Here is a 19339-nt window from a genome sequence, read left to right as displayed (position 1 = left end):
GCAAGGAATTTTTAAATCCTCATCATCTGTAAATGTCAGTGAAGAAGAAGACCAATTTTGAAATGCTGGGGAGTTGAAGGTCAAGCGACAATAATATCCAGCACTGTTTGTCAGTATTATAATAATTCACTATCCACTGCCACATATAAGGAAAGTATTTATAACACAGTTTTACTTGTTGAATTAGGGAGAGGGAACTTAGAGAAGGCTATGGGATTTGAAATTGAGTTTGAAAGAGAAACAATTGCCATATCACAATTATCTGGAGTTGCCACTTCCATATCTTCTTCAAGAAATTAATTGCAATTACTTCATCTATCCATCCGTTTTCTAAACCTGGTTAATCAAATTTAGAAGCCTATCCCAGCAGCTACTGGGTAAAAGGCAAAGTATTCCCTACACGGGTTGCCAGTCCATTAGAGCGCCACAAGAGAAAACAACCATGCTTACACACATTCATTCCAAGCGTCATTTAACATACAATGCATGTTTTTGAAAGGTGGAAGGAAGCCAGAGTACCCAGAGTTAACTCACACATGCACAGTTAAAACATGCTAACTTCACACAGAAAGGCTGGGATTCAAACCAGGAAATCCTCGTGCTGTGAGGCAACCAGTTACCTGATTTATTTACTTTTTTTTACACTTTGACACCTCGCACATTCAAACACAGACGTCATACACATATGAAATAAAAAATGAGGCTCCTTGTAACCGTAATTTCTTGTACTTGTAATTTCTAGAATCATCACATTCATGGTATGATACACCAATCGGCTTAAAGCTAATATGGCAGACTTTAAACATTGTCATTTTGTCACGACCCAACTAGGACTTGAACCCAAGTGCACGACTCAGAGTGACAAAGTACATATAAACAATCTTTTATGATAAAGTGTAAACAGAAAATCACTCCTTTGAATAAGACAAAGTATCAAAATAACACAAGGCAAGACTATGGAAATAAACAAAGCTCGGTAACAAAGAATACAAAACCTGATTTGATATTAAATTTGGCATTGGCTCGTTGGTTCTCTGACTTAATAAGACAAAAGAACTGTCACAGCACAAAGGGAAAACAAACTATATATATCCACACACAAGGGAATGGGAAACAGGTGGAAACCATCAGGGCGGGGTAGACAATCAGACCAATGGGAAACACAAGGGGAGGGGGCAGGAGAGTCAAATTTCAAAATAAAACAGGTAGCCATGTGACAACTTAAACAGAAGACGAAAACTAACTTAACTTAACGTGACTTCTTAGATATGACACATTTAGCCAAGATAGAACACTTTGGGGTAATCTAAGTTAGGAGCAGCTGTATTTTCCTCAACTTTAAGAGACTTTGAAAACCTCTGATCATCACCCTGCTTTTCACACAGTGTAAACACAGTATACTATGAATCATTTTACAATGCCGCCACAGAGCTTGACCCTACTTTTGAGAACACAAACCCCCACCACCATTTTAGACAACCAATTCTGTCTCCAGTTCACCTTCAGTTTGTGCCAAGTACGAACAGAATAGGCTCATTGATTCTGTTTTGTGTTCAGTAGAGTTGACCAAATTGACCCTCAAAGAGAAACTGTAGAACTCTTTCCAACTATTAACCCCACATTACTCCAAAAATCCTTTCTGGGGTTTTTTCAACATTTTGTGATAGTGAATTGATATGCCAGCCACTGCAGTTATTCTATCTTATATTTAAATGTCTGAAAAAAGACAGGATGTCTGTGTTTGAGCTTCCTTTCAGGTACAGATAAAAAGCAAATCCTGTTGACTGAACATCAAAGGTCAACACAGAAGCAGAGTGTTGTTAAGTCCCACACATTTTCCACATTATTTTGAGATGATCAAGATGTTTGTGTAGGGTTGCACACCTTCACATCCCAAATCCCCTTCCTTCCCAAATGCACTAGAACATGAGCGAGTGACAGAAGAGGCAGAGTAGAGGAAAGAAGGCGAAAGCAGACTGCAGGGGAGGAGCTTTGTCCTGGTTGACCTCTACTGGGGCTGCAGCAGGTGATGGCTCACTCACAAAATACAGAACACACTCAGTAATAAGCTTACATGTTGGTACATGCATCAAATCCCTTCCAGGACACTCTCACACAAGTAAATTTATTAAAAATCCGAAGACACATTTAGATAATGTTATACTGACTTTTTTGTTTATTTAAAGCTACAAGATCACACATGTACACAACAGCATATTATGTAAAACATGTTCATACAAGCACACAAAGACAAATATAAATCAATGTAGCATTTGGACAGTGTCACTCTACCTAGAAGCACTTCCTAATATGTTTCTAATCAAAATGTCCGCAGTTCTTATGGAGAAACAAGAAGCTAATCCAAGAACTTATATCCTGTACAATGATCCCAAAGGATGATCACATTACTTTACATGCACAAGCGAGCTACTTTTTCAATATTCCTTAACCAGTGATTTACTTGAAACAGATGAAAAGAAATCATCTATTGCAGCATGTCAACATCAAAATAACTCAACACTACATGCATCCCCCTCAATGTCAGAACTAAGGAATTTAGCTGCCTCATCAGCTTGTTTTGAACACTTCAGCACTCTCTTTTCACAATTTTTTCTATCTATTCTTCCAATGTGCCTCCCTCTGGGGACCCTCTGTAATTAGAGATTGACCTTGAAACTTCTCTACCTGCTTGTTCAAGTCAGACAGGCTGATCACAGTCACTGCTTTCATGAGATATATGCTTACCTTCAGAGTGGAGTACTCCACTATTGATTTGGTTTCACATTCTCTTGTTTTCTCAGCCTTAGAAAACAAGGAAAAATCAATGATTATCCAGAGGTGTGGCTTAGCTAAGAGGATAGTGTATAAATCATATCTGCTTTGGATATTAGATTTGTATGGCCAACTATATGCTATATGCACCCTTTTGTGCTGTCTGTCTGGACAATACAATCAAATGTATCTTTAATGATGAATCTTACAATCTCACTTTCCCCCAAAGAAGTGATTGAGGCAGAACCTAAGGGGATACAAGATGAAAGAAAAGAAAGAAAATGGTGAAAATCATGTCTGGAGGATCATACATGTATGTCAGAGAGATGCTGTGATATGGTGAGGAACACAGTCAGCGGGATAAAAGTGTGCAGATAATGAAGATGAAAAGGAGAAGATGGAACAAAAGAGGTGGAGAGGGGAGTAGATAAAGGTCACAGTGTGATGAGTCATCTAGTATGGAGCATAGCAGCATCTTTCTCAGTGTTGCACTATCACCCTCACCACCATCTGTCTGTTTGTTTTGACAGCGAAAACTGAGATGACTGGCAACTGATCACCCATTCCGACAGCTTGAAAAAAAAGAAAATATGTGTTAACATCAGGCTCTGAACAATGTGGACTAAGAAAGGGTGCAGATATAAGTTTGAATAGGTATATTTATTTAGACATTTTAATGTTTGTGTATCACTGAGAGAGTGCACAGTTTTGTTTTCTCAGTTTGCATAGATGAGACGTCTGGATAGGGAATCCTGCCTTGTCTACTCTGCCTGGTACTGATCAGCCAATCAGTTTCAAGAAATAATCTGATTTTTATGGAAGCACTAGCAACAGCATCATCATCCTTAGCAACTATTCTTCCCTGCTTCGCCAGTGGCTGGTGAAGATAGAAATATCACACAGAGACTCACAAAGAGTTCCATTTTGTAGGCGTGGCTTAATGTGTTGTTATGTTAGGGGAATTTAAATTAGTTTGGAATGTTTTGTAATGAATCTTAGTTTAGATTTTATTAGAAAACCTTGATTTGATGGAGCCTCCTTTTACAAAATCTTGTATATACCCATTTAACTACTCTTAGTTGTTGACAAAAAAGGCATTGTTGACATATTAAACATAAATTATCTACAATCATTAGGCCGTGCTTGATATTCGTACAACATCCCTGATATTATTTAGTAGAAGCTGTGTGGAACGTGGCAATAAGATGTAGGCAGTAGACGTTTCAGTGCCTCCCACAGGAGCGTGACTACATTGTGATCAGGGCAGATTGAAGGCTGGGTTGAAGCATCAGGCACTGCTGTTTGTACCTCATGCTGTTCCTGCAGTTTATACAGTGTGGTGGGACATTGTCAGGGAGTGATGGTGCTATGCACAATGTTTTGCTAAATGGAACACCTCAAAGTAACGTGCATAAGTGAGGGTACCTCTGTTTCCTTGCAGAACATTGTATTATAACGAGATGGCATTTTGGCATTTTCCCTGTCAGTGGTTTTAATCTTGTTGGTGGGTAGTGTTATTATGGAGAGAACTGCATTCAAACTACAAACATTGCTATATCTGAGGAAAGCTGATCAAACTAGCTTAACCATGTGACAACAATGTACAACAGTGTAATGAGTGCATCCTCCCATAAAGGGCAGGCCTTTTATTTTTATTTTGCAGATTCTTAACAGCGTGTTACGTCTGATTAATACTTTTTTCTCATTTTAACTGAGATAAAGAAAAACATACATGAAAACCACCTGAAGAGGATTGTTTGTTGAAATCACTCTGCAGAGAGTTATAATTATAATCTTCAGCAATCAAGTAAAGTGAGTTTCATTTAACAGCGGTCTGGGAATCCAATTTCTCTTCTGAACTCTAATAGAGTTGTTTTTGGTCACAAGATGTTGCTGTTTTCAGTCAAAAGCTTCCTCGGCTCCATATGGTTTATTAACTTAAAAGGGAATGTTATTGTTAATACTAATGATCACACACTGCCTTCTCTGTTCTAGCTTATCAAAAATGTTTTATTCTTTAATACCATCTTTTTTCAGATGTTAAAACACACCATCTGTTAGTGTTGCAGTGTTTGATTAAATTAAATACAATTAAGAAATCCTTTTTCGTTTATCCCAAAAGGAAATTAAATATAATTGAGATAGTGCCTGTTGCTTTTGCAAACTGATGTTTGCTTATGATGTTAGCCTCGTCTTGACTCCTTTTAAACATGCTGTCCAAACGGAGTCCCTGTGAGGTGAGACCCAATCTGTCTGTAAGACAGTGCACTGATCGTCTGCCAGAGACACACACATGCAGTGTGCAGTACTTATAAACACACACAACGTATTGTCAGCCACTACCTCTCTCAAAAGCTGTGTACACGTACAGTAAATTCTGCAACAATTGGTACTAATGTAGACAGCTTAAGTAGTGATCCCTCCAATGCACCTGCAGGGCTCAATCTGTCACTCTCTTCATCTGACCAGCAGCTCCCCCTTGTTACTATGGAGATTTCCTGCTGTAGGGCCATGGCTGGCGGTGAGCTTTGATGACGTCATGTGTATCACAGATGCAGCAGAACACCTTTCACTAACATGTTTAATTGTAAAACCATGAATAGTTAGAAAATTCCAGGCAAACATAAGCAAAAAGACCATCTTACATAAAAGGTGGTTCAACCATCTTGACCACACACAAGCCTAAGAAGATGGCATTCATCAGTGAACTGCCAAGTCACTGAAGCAATAAACTATACTTGCTCATACACAGTGTGTCAGTATGATAGCTGTAAACCTCTCGTAGAATGTTAATATTTACCTCTTTGGCACAGAGATGATATTAAGTTTTCCACTGTGCTCCTGCTCAGTTCAGTTCTCTTTTCTGTCCAAACCCACTGCCCTGGCAGCCGGGAATCACCATCACTTTTCCGAGCCAAGTATAAATCCCTGGCACTTGTGTTGTTGTGGTTCTTGTATCTGTCAGACAGACCTTGTGTGTGTCTTCTTATTAAATGACTTTCCTTTTGTTTAATTGATGATTATTGATGTTGTGTTCTCTAATAAAGGTCCTAGTCACCTAGTTACAGAGAGGTTACCTTGTTCTGCTATCGGTTCTGTTCATGTGTTTTTCTTTGACTAAGAGCCTGTGAGCCAGGCACCATTGTTCAGTCTGAGATCCTGTATGCGAAACTCAGTATGGTTCCCTGTGCATAAACAGTAAATGTTAAATTACCTCAAGAAATTAAAGCAACACAATATGATTGAATGGTTCAATACAATTTTTTGTCATGGATTAAATCACTTTTTATGTAATAGTATCACAATCACATGAGCTAGTGCTCTACTTTGACAAATTTAATATTCTTAATTCTGGCAATGCTGAAAGTGAATGCATTTGTCATCTCTCTCCTTAAACTTCAAACACTATATGTATGCATCATGAATGTGCACAGTATTAAAGCCTGAAATGTTCTCATGCTAGTTGAGTGCTATAGTCTCAGTAATTGAGTGAACACAGACCGCAGCTCCTCACAATAAAAACAGTAGACATATTCTCTTTATATGAGTCATGTTTAAGACAGTACACAATAACATAGAACAAATACTGGCATACACAGCCTTCCTCTAACAGCTTTCTGTCCCATCCCAAAAATCAAGTGTGCACTCGGGATAGAAGAGAGTCTTCCACTGGCATGTGTACGTGTGTGCACGCTGGTATGTCTGCATTTGTATGTGCATGAATTTGTATTGTACCTTTTTTTATGTATACGTCAAGAGAATAGCAGCACATGTACATAAGTGTGTTTCAAATCACATGTTAGCAACACATAGCACACAGAGCTAACAAAGGCATATGGCTAACAGTCTTTGATTGGTATCACAGTTTCATATCAGTAAATCACAGATGGCCCCAGTTTTCAACACTTGTTTACTTGTTATCCATACTTGTTTGTCAGTTATTGTCCACAATGAATATCACCTCCCAGAAACATGAATGTAGAATGGAGAAATCCTTTTAAGTTCCAATAATGTGAAGTATGCTTTGCAAAAATGCTGGCTGTTTCCTGAATCTGTCCTTTTCAATTTCCTATAGAAAGCAGTGTGGAGTAAATGTCAGACTTCATAACACAATTCCAGCTGATTTTTCTTCTTTAATGTCTGAATCACTTGCAATCCCATAACATTTCCATTGTGTGAACTCCATAACAGAAGCAGTCACAAAACTGCAGCTACAAAACTGTATGTGGAATATTTTGTCTGCTTGTTGTGTTAGTATTTTCTTGCATTTTGGATTGAACGGTGTTCCACTGGAAGAGGAGAACTGCTAGGCACCGTTTGATAGTCCGTGTTGGAGGGCACCAGTCGGGGAAAAGAGAGCAGGAAAAGAAGAACTGATCCAGTGGGATTTCTGTCTCAGTTTCTAAATTTGGCCCATCTGGCCAAACAGGAAGACTAGTGTCACTGCACCCCTAAAGGGAAAAGAGGGGGACTGCAGGTTAGAGGCTAATCTGCAGTATGTGGCCATAACAAGATACTTTTTTTTATTTGCTTTACGTAGTCATTCATAGCATATATACACACCTATTTAAACACAGTGTAATTACCTAAATGTGAAGCAGTCTAAATCCGGTCGTCAGGGTTTCCAGGAAGTCTGTGCAGAAAAAGACTTTCACCTGAGAGTGTCAGAGGAGGGTGGAGAAAAGAAAATGCAAAATCATTTGAACAGCATGGCCACCACTCCATTGTTGGTCTCATTTACAAATCAAGGATCCACCTCCTCTCCCAACTGTCTCATTGTGCAAAAACCTAAATTTAAATGCTGTGATTTCAGAAGGAGGGGAGGAAAGAGGAACAGGCAAGTGTCTTCTGACAAGAAGGACTAATTTTACAACAGTCTGTCTCTATGTCTTCATCCGAAGCAAGTTATGCTCTCTAAGAGCATCAATGGAATCATCTAAACTGGCAAGAGAAAGAGCAGAGTTAAGAGGAGGTTAGGATGAAAACAAATGAAAATACAAGTGATAATTTGGGATTCAAATTAGCAGACAAGATAAGAAAAAAATAAGGTAATGGTATTGTATGATATGCATGTTGTTCTGTGTCCAACAATGCAGTTATGTGCCCAGAAGATGAGCTTCCAGGCTGACCCGTCATAGATGATGAACATGTAAGCTATCTGCTGTCTTCTCTGTGATATATCTCCCTTTCTGATCAATAGACCAGTTTTTCACCTCACTGGATATTTTATGAGGCTTAACAGATGGCAATGCCATTTCAATTATGACTGGTATGCTATGTTTGCACAGAAAATATTAAGCTCATGCCAGGGGTCAATTTGGATATCAATAATATGCGAGCAATTCTGTGGGACTTGCCACTTCATGCTGCCAAATATGACATATTTATCCATAATTATCACACATTACAGATATCATTATGTGTGCACGTTCATAGCAAAACTACATTGAAAAAATGATAGATTCACCCATCTTGCTTTTTGAAAATTGCATTCCCTTCTGACCCTCCTCTGTTTCACTGAAAGTAACCACTGTCAGAGATGACACCGGACATTAATCTACTAGGACATCTGCAGGCATATCTGTGCAGCAGTTTCACAGACTTTACTGTTATCCATTAAATAGGAGCAACAAATTATTGTCATAATTGGCTTTTCAAGCACGTGCTATCATGTTTATGAATATTTACTACAGATAACCTGTCAGACAGGAATTCATTTAGACTGTTATAGAATCAACTCTGGTTTTACACTTAACGTTTTGTATCTCAACGTTATTGGACCTCTGCTCCTAACTTGTTAACGGCAGAAGGAAACATGGGTCATGAGGCAGGTGTGAGCCACCTGTTCTATTAGCAGGGGAAGATGGCCACCAGGGGGCAGCGCTCAGGGGTGCTGATTTGCCATGCTGTTGCTGATCTTATTCATTTCATTGACAAAGTCAGCTGAAGGTGAAACATAACCTGGGCGCACAGCAAGAATATCACGTACATTACACAAACAAACACACAGACCATGGAGGGTCTAAAGATAAGAACCATGTATGACTGATGAGATATAGCAATGCCACTCAAAGGAAGCCAAACATTGACCCCTTATTTACATTATCTGATACTGGCTCTGAAACACTTGTAAGAATTGTATGGAGCTGAAGGGAGCTCATGTAAGATCAATAACCTGATTAACATTGTCGTATGACCTCCCTGAACTGAGAAACCAAGAGTCTTCTTTTATAAAATCTATATAGTGTGGAAATGCTGGTTTATGGACAAAGGGATAGATGCTCAGAACTTACCAATTTCGTCAGTGGGAGAACAGCAGCCTCTGCTGAGCGTCCGTGGTATGTGCACTCAGGACGAAGTGCTCCCACGCCATTCATAAATCCTCACACTCTGCCTCTCCTTTTGCGTCTCCCAGCACAGCACCTCTCTAAGTTGCGCCCAAGTTGTGTGTGGCAGTTCATAAACAGACCTCTTCAATAGAAATTCTTTTTTCTGTTAAAGTCACTGAAAGAGCTTGCTGAAGAGCTGTAGAAGCGCTGGATAAGTGTGGGCTTCTATTTTACGCAAAGCGTGATGACAACAACAGTTTTGTTTAAGACCGGAGACAAGCCACGCTGATGAATCTTCAATATAGCTTCCAAGCCATCTGGGAGGTTACTGTGGAAACAAGGGTGCCATGGCAACGGTGACTGGGGTTACCGAGGAAACGACCGTCACCATAGAGACTGCACCACAGCCGGTAATATTTGAGGCATCCAAAGACAAATACGCTCCATCTTTGGTTAAGTGTTCGAGATGACTCTATGTTTGTCCACTCGCGTGTCTTGCATCGATAATGAAATACCGACTGTCTGGCCCCAGTGTTTACATGGGGCCGTTTACGCTTTAAATAGCTTGCCACGACGGTCCGTATTGACGAACTATAGGGAAATATTGTTAAAGACAGCAGCATTTGGACTAGACTTTAACGCACAATAAAGGCATAGCACAAAACAGTCTAATTGAGATAATATATGTCCAACCTGTGTTTTTCAGACATTACATTGTGTTTGAACGCACACTATTTAAATGACTGATTATTATAGCCTACATAGGCAATGACTGACGGATCACGACTCCTAACGCATGATAATACAGTGTGAGTGTCTTTCGAGGAACATACATGTGTACTGTAATCTTTCACAGTTCTAAAGCTTCTATTTGTACCTGTTGTGGTAATAAACTTGCTATTGCACATTGCACAACAGGTTTAATCCCCTCGGCCGGAGAAGAACAGTAAATCAAAATACTTTAAGGAGGAGTTTTTTCATTTTATGCAAGCGCAAATGGAACCTTACAGGATTATGAATTCATGTCACTAAAATGGAAAAAAATCCAGATTCTTTAACTGGAGCACAAAGCAACATCTCTGAACAGACAGGACGTGGTCTTTCTTTGTTCCTCTCATCTGCTCTACCGCTGCTTCCACACGCTGGTGCGCGACGACGGATCCAGCTGTGTGTTTACACATCACCTCTTTCTATATTCATGGTCATAACTCTAAAAACAAGCTATACGTCGGTGAAAATCTTTTTGTTTATATTCACACAGTTCTGCGAGTTGTTCTGAGTGGTGGTGGGAAAGTTGGGCTGCTGTTTGAACGCGCTGTTGATCCCATGCTCTTCTATCACCATGTACTCACTCTTGCTGAGTGAGGAAGAGGAACGAGTCTTCCTCAGCTCCTCCGTGTCTGCCAGAGGTTGGCAGCTGCCCACGTGCAGGTACTGTGCCTGCTCCTCGCCTTCTGTCTCTCTGTGATAGAAGTAGTTAAAATTTGAGACTATGACAGGGACAGGCAGGGCAATAGTCAGCACACCAGCGATTGCGCACAAAGATCCCACAATCTTTCCCCCAATTGTCACGGGATGCATGTCCCCATATCCAACGGTGGTCATGGTGACAACAGCCCACCAGAATGCGTCCGGTATGCTGTTGAAGCCCGACTCTGGGTCGTCTGCCTCGGCAAAGTAGACAGCACTGGAAAAGAGGATGACACCAATGAACAGGAAGAAGATGAGCAGACCAAGTTCACGCATACTGGCCTTTAGAGTCTGTCCTAAAATCTGAAGCCCCTTGGAGTGACGCGAGAGTTTAAAGATACGAAATACCCGAACAAGCCTAATTACGCGCAGAATAGCTAATGACATAGCCTGCTGTCCATTTCCTTGCCTCTCAGCCAGCTCTGTGCCCAGGGTGATGAAATAGGGAACGATGGCCACAATGTCAATGATGTTCATAATGTTTTTGGAGAACGTTGCTTTACTCGGGCATGCAAAAAAGCGCACCAGCAGCTCAAACGAGAACCAGATGATGCACAACGTCTCCACCACAAAGAACGGGTCTGAGAAGGGGCTGATTAGATATGGGAGCGTGCCATTTATCACAGGCGCAATGGTGATTGGATCCCTGTTCTCGTCCCTGAACTCTGGCAGTGTCTCTAAGCAGAAGATGACAATGGAGATGAGAATGACTAAGACAGACACTATTGCTATTCCTCGGGCGGGACCCGAGCTCTCTGGGTACTCAAAAAGCAGCCACACCTGCCTTTGAAATTCATTCTCTGGCAACGGCCGCTCCTCTTCTTTTATGAAGCCCTCATCCTCTCTAAACTTCTCCATAGCTTCCTCACCAAGCTCATAGAAGCGTATCTCCTCAGAAAAAATGTCAATGGGCACATTTACGGGTCTTCTGATGCGCCCGCCGGACTGGTAGTAATACAGAATGGCATCAAAGCTGGGTCGGTTCCGATCGAAAAAGTATTCATTCCTGAGAGGATCAAAGTACCTCATCCTCTTCTTGGGGTCCCCCAGCAGCGTCTCTGGAAACTGTGACAGAGTCTTAAGCTGTGTCTCGAAGCGTAACCCTGAGATGTTGATAACCACCCTCTCGCAGCATTCGTGATCCGGTTCGTAACGATCCAGAGAGTGGTGGCCCGGGAGAGCCGCCGACTCCTCAAGCATGTTGTCACACGCCACAACCGTCATCACGTCGGCCTCTGTCTCGGTGTATCCGTGGTTCACCAGATTATCGCCCCGGGCTTTAGTCACACTCGGCGGGGGTGATTGCAGGAGGCTGAGGTGGTCGTCCATGCGCTGCTGAAGACGCATACAGGGGCCGCCGCCTCGCCCCCTCCGCGAACCCCGGTCAACCACAGCCAAAGCCTTGTCTGCTTCACGTCTCTCTCTCACTTTCACTCCCTACTGTTGCTGCTCCCGCCCACGGGGAAAGATCTGGGTTTATAAACAGGCGTTCCACCCGCCCATGGCGCGCCAGTGATGGCCACCTTTCACTCTCGTCCGCCAATCACAGGACGCACCGATGTACTGAAGAGGCAACAGACGGGCATCATTCATTGTTTGGGCGTGCCCGCCTCGCTCTGCCCATCTCCCCTTCTTGTAGAAACATACGCTGAAGAAAACTCTCTCACACACGCGTACGCACACACCCAAAGTGTCTCCTTTTTAAACAAGGTAATTTGTCATAGATAGGACATTTTCAATTAGGCTACTCATTATTATATATTAGTCTCATGTTTCCCCTGAGAATCTTCAGAGATGCCTTTGGACACACATATTTTACTCAACAAGAAGGATCTGAGGGAGTAATTGTAAACCAGGCTAAACGCATTCACAAGTGGATGATTGTAACTGACTCTGCCGTTTATATAGAGATTAAATAGATATTTAAAAGATATTTTCATCAGCTGGTATGTCATCTGAAATAGGAGGCATAACAGATATGTGCTCCCATATTAGCTATGGGACGCGTTAAAGAGCAAATGCAAGGGAAATACGATCACGACACCAAAGGACACAAACAATCATAACACATGCATTCCAACCTTATATATCATCTCCTTTTTGTTCAGGTATTACCACCAAAAGTAATCCCTGCCTCTCTCATCTAAAAATGAACCAGGTTTCACTGTCACTGAGCAACTGTGCTCGCCAGCAATGTTTAATCTGGTTCATAACTAGTACAAGAACTAACCACAACAATGTGAGTTTTGTTTTGTTTTGTTTGTTTTTTTCTATACAGAGGAATCTGAAGGGTCACTGATAGGCTCAGCTGGCTTGTCTCATACTATATATAATGTTTAGGGAGGAGAGTCATGGGTTCTCCACCTACTGAAGATCGCCCACCCCCCAACGTGATAGTATCTGACAAAAAGGAAGTAGTAGAAGGGAAGAATGGTTGAACGATTAAAAAATGAGTGAGAAAAGATAGATATGTGATGAGGGGTGATGAGTAGTTGTAGGGGAAGAGGTGATAGGGTGGAGGGAATGAACAGTGTTGAATGGGGGAAAGAGGTATAAAGAAGGTTTACCTGTTGATGAGAGTTGTTGAGGGATGGCTCTGCTCTTAGACCTATTTTTTAGATGCAGTGATATTCAAACATATAACTGTCCACATTTATATTTGTCAATAATTGTCAAGTAACTTTACTTTATTTTAAAATACATGAGAAATCAGGAAAATAGTAGGTATGTTCTCAATTCAATGTTATAAAGAGCTTGACAGTGATTCACCAGAAACCCATGTTTTATGGTAGGTACAAAATGGTTCCAAAAACCACACAATATTTAAAACGTCACTTGTATTTTACTAATCCCTGGTTCATTATATTTTTTTTTTGCAAATTTTCCCATTCAGTGATGTCTTCTGCAGAGACTTAGAATTGATGTCCCTTTTTGGGGTTGCTGTCCGAGGTGCTGAAAAAACTAAAAAGTGACAAATCCAGGCAGAAGCTGACCAATAAGAATGAAATTATGATTCTAAATCTATGTGAGAAAGACAAAACTGAGTCTGGGATTGAATGCTAAGATCAAAAGGTCAGTGTAGTTTGTTTATTATTGGCACATTTGGCCTGATTGCTTAGTGCCACCTACAGTTTTCATTATATAGCAAATGATTTTCAGTAAAACTATTTGATTGGGTTAATTTATGATGGATTAATCCAATCACTTTTATATGCTCATTTTCAGAGCATATACAGGGTTGTTGTGCTAATCTTGAATCAAAATTTACCTCAGGTGCAATACTTTCAGTGGTCTAAAATGGCAGTGGCACAGTGTCCCTAAAATAGGAATATGAACCCATACACACCACTCTGTCATCAGCTGGTCCAGTATTTTGGGTGAGAAAATGTTCTCAAACTAAATTAATGTAACTGAAGATTTTCTAAGTTATCTTCTTCTTTTCTTTTCATTGCAGTTACATTTTAAAGAGGGTTATGCCATCATGAACCCTACTTGTTTATTCACAGTTTTTAACAAATGTCGACTTCATTGTCTATATTAGGAAAACAAGAAGATGTTGGGGTGATGACTGGTGTGCATCTCTCCCTATTCCTATGAGGTGTAAACATCCTCACATGGTTGGAAAAAAAATTAACATTACCAGAAAGTGATGTCTGGAGAAGGCCTTCAAGCACATGACTTGACAAACCTGTAAGCATGATGTGCGTATATATATGTGTGAGTGGGTGTAGGTGGGTGGACAAAATGCTGAGAAAAACTGAGGTGACAGAGTAAGAGCATGAAAGCTGTCTGGTAATGAAGCTGAATCTACTCAATAAAGGAAACATTAAATACCAGTATTATTTTAGGTGTTGTCTTTCACTCTGCTCCTCCATATGGATTTGAAAAGTAAGGAAAGGAAGTATGAAAACTAATTGTGAGAGATGACCATGGTTGCTGCTCGTGAGCATCTGCTTCCTCCAGATTAAATTAAACGAGCATTGGATGACTGAACTAATCTGAGAAGTCTCCCATCAACATGGGCAATACGTGGCAACACCCAGCCTGACACATTTACTCCCACCACCCACACACTCAGACTTGGACTGGACTTGCATTGCATTTTTATGTTGTACTCACTTTACAGTTGGGACTTTATACCAACCCATCACAAGAACTTAGTCATAATTTGTATAAGATACAGCTATAGTCAGACTCACTGAGGACAGCACAAGCCTGCCTATAGCAATAAAGCCCTGAAACTGACAGAGTAATGTTTTGCAAGCAACCTAACACTGAATACCACAAAAACAAAATAACTGTTTATCGACTTCAGGAAATCAACAGAGACTGTGTGGAAACGGCTGATGACAATGGCTAAAATAATCTTTTCTAAATTCATCAATTCATCTTATATCCTCAATGCATCAGGCTTGATGAAAGTTTCAAACATTTTACATGAGATTTAATTTATTTAATTATCTACCATAAAGGTCAGATCTATGCAGGCCTGGCTGCACTGTTAAAAATGGATGCATTACAACTCTAAAAACTCATAATAACAGACATATAATAATTCCCCTGAAGGTCTTTTCTCCACAAGTCCCCAAATTACTTACCTCTTAACCTCCACGGTTCCTTTTAACTGCTGTTTCTTAATTACGTTGCAACATGAGACTGACATTGACACTCGAAAACACTTTGTTATCTAATTATAGCCTTCTCCAGCTTTGTTGGCATTTGCTTCTTTTTTTCAGAGTGCTGGGCAGCTATAGAGGAGAAGGTGTCTTTTAATTGTTGGGATAAGGAGTTAGAGTATTCATAAAACTTTGGAATTTGCATCACTTGGCCTTTCTTAACATTGTCTGAGAACAAGCCATAGCACTAAAAAAGCTAATTAAGACCTGAGACCTCAGTAAAAGTAAAAGTGCGTCCAGACATTTGCATGGTCCTCTTTCCCTTCTTTTATATAAAAAAATGTCCAAAAGAAAGAAAAATGTGGATTGTTTAATCTTTAACTTTGCCATTCATTCCAGTCAGTCCAACTTTTATTCATCTAACTATTTGCACTAAAAGAAATACTGACCATGGGTTCGCAAACTTCTGCATGTCACTGCCTATGCAGTGATTCTAATGAGTGCTTTGTGTCTATGGCACATTCAATGCAGACTTTTATTGAGGCCACATTGAAGCTGTCTAATATTAAAAGGGCCAGTCAGGCCATAGGGAATAAGCTTGGGGACAGCCAAAGGGCTTTCTAATGTGGTTTCCACTCTCCATGTTAAATATAGACCCACCCAACTCCCTTATTAACCTACGAAATTGGGCTACCTTGCTCACTGCACTTGAATTCTTTAAAGTATCATGTGGCTGAGAGCTGTTGAAATATGAAGGAGCGTGTAAGGGGAAGTGGGTTACATCTAGGAAGGACAGCTCTGCTGGCAGAGGTTATAACAGCTGGTTACAATTGGGTTGGTTTGGATCTTCTGTATGGGATAAACTGTGGCATCCTGTCACACTAGTGAAAGGGTGAAGTGAATGTTGTTGAGGAAAAACTAGAGAACAGGCTTTTGCAACTAGCAACCTGCCCCGAGTTCTGGCAGTCAACAGTTACGTGAAATGTTATGTGAACTTTGTCCAATTTTCTCTCATGATACACATGCAGCTGCTGATGATAGGTAACATTTATTTTGCAAGCTATTTGTCTTTTTTTTTTAGCCTTCCCCTTTTCCTAACGAGGCTATCCTTCTGCTTTTTTATGATTTTGTCCAAGTATATTTTCCTAATAACTAGCCATCCTGAAGATTCTATTTTTGAAATAGGCCTACTATTTTTTCCTCAGTTTAGTATATTAGATCTAAAAGATAGGCTCATAAATGTATTGGATCATTGTACTGCACTGTATGAGCCTATGGTGGGTGTAATGTGATGTTGCCAAGATATCCCATCAGAATTGTTGCTTGATTACATTTACCCTGAACCATGAAGAAGGTTAAAATATTTTCCTGGTTGTAGTTCCTATGAGAGGCATTAGGGAGTGAAGGGAGAGTGCCAAAGAAAGAGTCATGCTTTGCAGGATTTACCTTAAGTACTCCCATTTGTAAAGTAGCCTATTTTGATTTCTACGCATTAAAAACAAAGAAAAGCTGTGTTGATTACTGACCTAGTTAATGTAGTGACATGCTGGCCTGGGACATAAGGACAACCTTATTTATGAATCTTTATTCCCCCACAATAAATCCAGTCGCAGTCCAAATTAGAAAACAGTTCGGATTTTGGCAAATTTATATGCAATGACTCGCTCCAACTCAGTTTTTGAGATCTCCTAACCAGTACCACTTTCACGAGAACTGTTAGTTGGATATTTGCAAGTAAATAGAGGGCCCATTTGGAGAAAACACCTGCGCATGTGGACTAATTAATCAACAGCTCATATTAGCATAACCAGAGATATCAGGGCTGGAGTGCACCTGCACATGGCAGATCCACATTGAAAGTAGAAAAAGAGAAAGGGAGAGAGGACAGGGACATCTCTAGAACAAAGCATGACTGGCCAAGAGCTGTGTCAGGTCCTGCTGTAACCCCAGCAACACTGCAACGGATGTGATAGAGAGGGTTAGGATGTAGGAGGGACACAGCTGAAGCCCGGCTGGCTGTGGCACTTTGTTGTTGTTTGAACCTGATAATCTTCTCTGCATGCTGGGTGGAGACAACGTGCTAAACAAAAAGCAGGCATTCACATAAAGCATGCATGTGCACCACCATACATGGTTTCACAAACGCGCATACAAAAAAAAGAAAAGACGATTAGTGAAAATGTTAGTCTTTGCTCCACTGTGCTTTTTCACTGTCTGGAATCTGACCTTGTCACTTGAGGGCATGTGCTTTTCAGGCTGAATTAGACAGCCAGGGTTTCTGGAGAGTTCAAGTAGGAGTGTATGTGTCATTAATATGAAAATGTGGTAGTAGGCAATATGTATGCATAATATATACAGTCCCACTAGAGCATATCAGCTGCAGAGAGAGGGGGTTCCCTGCTTTAAATACCAAACATCTGCTTCTTTTACACACAGAATGAGGACAGAAACAGAAAGAAATACTTTATTTACTGGAGAAAAGAACTGCAAGGCCAATGTTGATTGAACTGAGGATTCCAGTGTTCCCCATATTGACGCTCAAGAGACTTTGATGAATTATAAAGCCTTGTACTGTAACAATCTTTTAATCAGAGTATTTGTTTATTTCGTTCTGCCCTGGAATCCTACTCAGGAAACAGATCTTTCTTAGACTGAAGTGTCAGAATATATACAGCTGCAATCGCTGCATAAAAATACACAACCACAACATGAAACATGTTAAACTGAACCACTTTGAATTGAATTATAATCTTTGTCAAGCATTACAAACATTGTCAAGTAATGTAATTCAGACTGTTATCTAATCAAAAATGTTCATGCATGTAAATTGTTAGCTAAGTTTTCTCAGTTATAGTTAACCTGCTCCAAAAGATAGATTTCGAACAATTTGATCTGATTGGATCAACAGGATATTTTACATATATGAACTACTGATTTTTTAAATGTAATTTCCTTGATTGACTTTTAATCATGTTGCATCACACAATTTTTCTATTATTCATAGCATCTACAGTTTGGGTTCTGACTGATGTTTGGGGAGCAGAGGACAAAGATGTATTATCTGCTCCCTTTATAATATCATTCCAAATACCCTTAGCTAGCAAACATTAGAAGCAATTGGTCAATCTGTCTTTATTAGTTTATTTAACTGTCAGGATCTGCGTCTTATGTTTTTGTCACATTCATGTTTTGTGCTTTAGTCTTGCCATTTACTCACTTTCCTCAGTCTCTCTTCTGTCCAGTCGTCTCGTCACCTGTGTTTCTTCCCTCAGCTGCCTTCACTCACTAAACACCCTCCTCTGCATTTAAACTCCCAGTTGTCATACATTCATTGTCAGATCCTCACTGTCGCTGATGTTGTTTCATGGCAGGTTTTTTTGTTATGATCCAAGTCAAGTTATTTTTTTTTTTTAAATCTGCATTCGGGTCCTCTCTCTTCACCTCCACACCACACTGTGTGACATTAGCTCCCTTAATCAACCCCACAAAATGACTCAAAGACTAGACAATTCTCAACATTAGAATGCATTATTATAAACCAATTTAGCCTTACTTAAGAAACCTACTTTTGTAAGCCTTCAACTTCAACTTTCAATTTCAGTTCCGAATGTCAAACATTTGTACAAGTATGCAATAGTTGATAATCAAACATTCCAATGTAAACCGGGACAAGTAGAAATTCATTATCCAGTGTTTTCTGTATTGGAACTCAAGCTGTATAAATTCAGGCCACTTCACATGATTTGGTTGTTGTCATTTGGACTGTAAATTCAAACTTAAGATAAATACATTGAAGATACTTGCTTGGTAATAGCACACACGTGTGCGTATGTACATTTTCTCTCCCATAGCAGCATCATGTTCACGGGAGTGAACAGGAGTGGCTTTTGGGATTAAAAAAAGAAAACAAATATGTGAGCGTCATCATATTCCTATCAACTGTTTGCCCCTTGCTCCCCCCTCCACAATATGGCATCGCTTACATATCACATAGCTTTGTTTCTAGCTCTAACTCTCATTCTGCTATTGCTATGCTAATGATCGTGCCACACTAACCTGTGGATGTTGTCTTTCCTGTGTAGCCATTTTGTTGCATAGGGATGGTGTCAGTGAAAGAGCCACTTAAACAGTGGCAGCTGCAATATAAATCCT

General features: G+C 40.2%; 2 protein-coding genes across 2 annotated transcripts in view; one reads left to right on the top strand and one right to left on the bottom strand.

Annotated features, from left to right (window-relative positions):
• Positions 1–6305: 6305 nt before the first annotated feature.
• LOC140272214 (potassium voltage-gated channel subfamily A member 3) lies at positions 6306–12021 on the bottom strand. The gene is made up of 3 exons (XM_072367577.1): positions 9066–12021; positions 7359–7427; positions 6306–7223 (listed from the first exon to the last, which is right to left on the bottom strand). The coding sequence occupies exon 1, from the start codon at positions 11916–11918 to the stop codon at positions 10323–10325; it is 1596 nt and encodes a 531-aa protein (XP_072223678.1). The 5' UTR covers positions 11919–12021; the 3' UTR covers positions 6306–7223; positions 7359–7427; positions 9066–10322.
• Positions 12022–12916: 895 nt separating this feature from the next.
• Positions 12917–19339, top strand: part of arhgef3l (Rho guanine nucleotide exchange factor (GEF) 3, like) — a 165643-nt gene continuing 159220 nt past the window's right edge. Inside the window, exon 1 of the mRNA XM_072366190.1 lies at positions 12917–12921. The gene's annotated coding sequence lies outside the window, so the exon portion shown is untranslated. The remainder of the gene's footprint in view (positions 12922–19339) is intronic.

Source organism: Leuresthes tenuis, unplaced genomic scaffold (assembly GCF_036924035.1).
Source record: "Leuresthes tenuis unplaced genomic scaffold, fLeuTen1.0.hap1 SCAF_16, whole genome shotgun sequence".
Classification (NCBI taxonomy): domain Eukaryota; kingdom Metazoa; phylum Chordata; class Actinopteri; order Atheriniformes; family Atherinopsidae; genus Leuresthes; species Leuresthes tenuis.
Note: the sequence above shows the minus strand (reverse complement) of the source record. Positions and strands in the feature narration are given on the sequence as shown.

What these genes read in the sequence shown, in the direction of transcription:
- LOC140272214 (XM_072367577.1), bottom strand. Translation starts at nt 11,918, where the DNA reads ATGCGTCTTCAGCAGCGCATGGACGACCACCTCAGCCTCCTGCAATCA.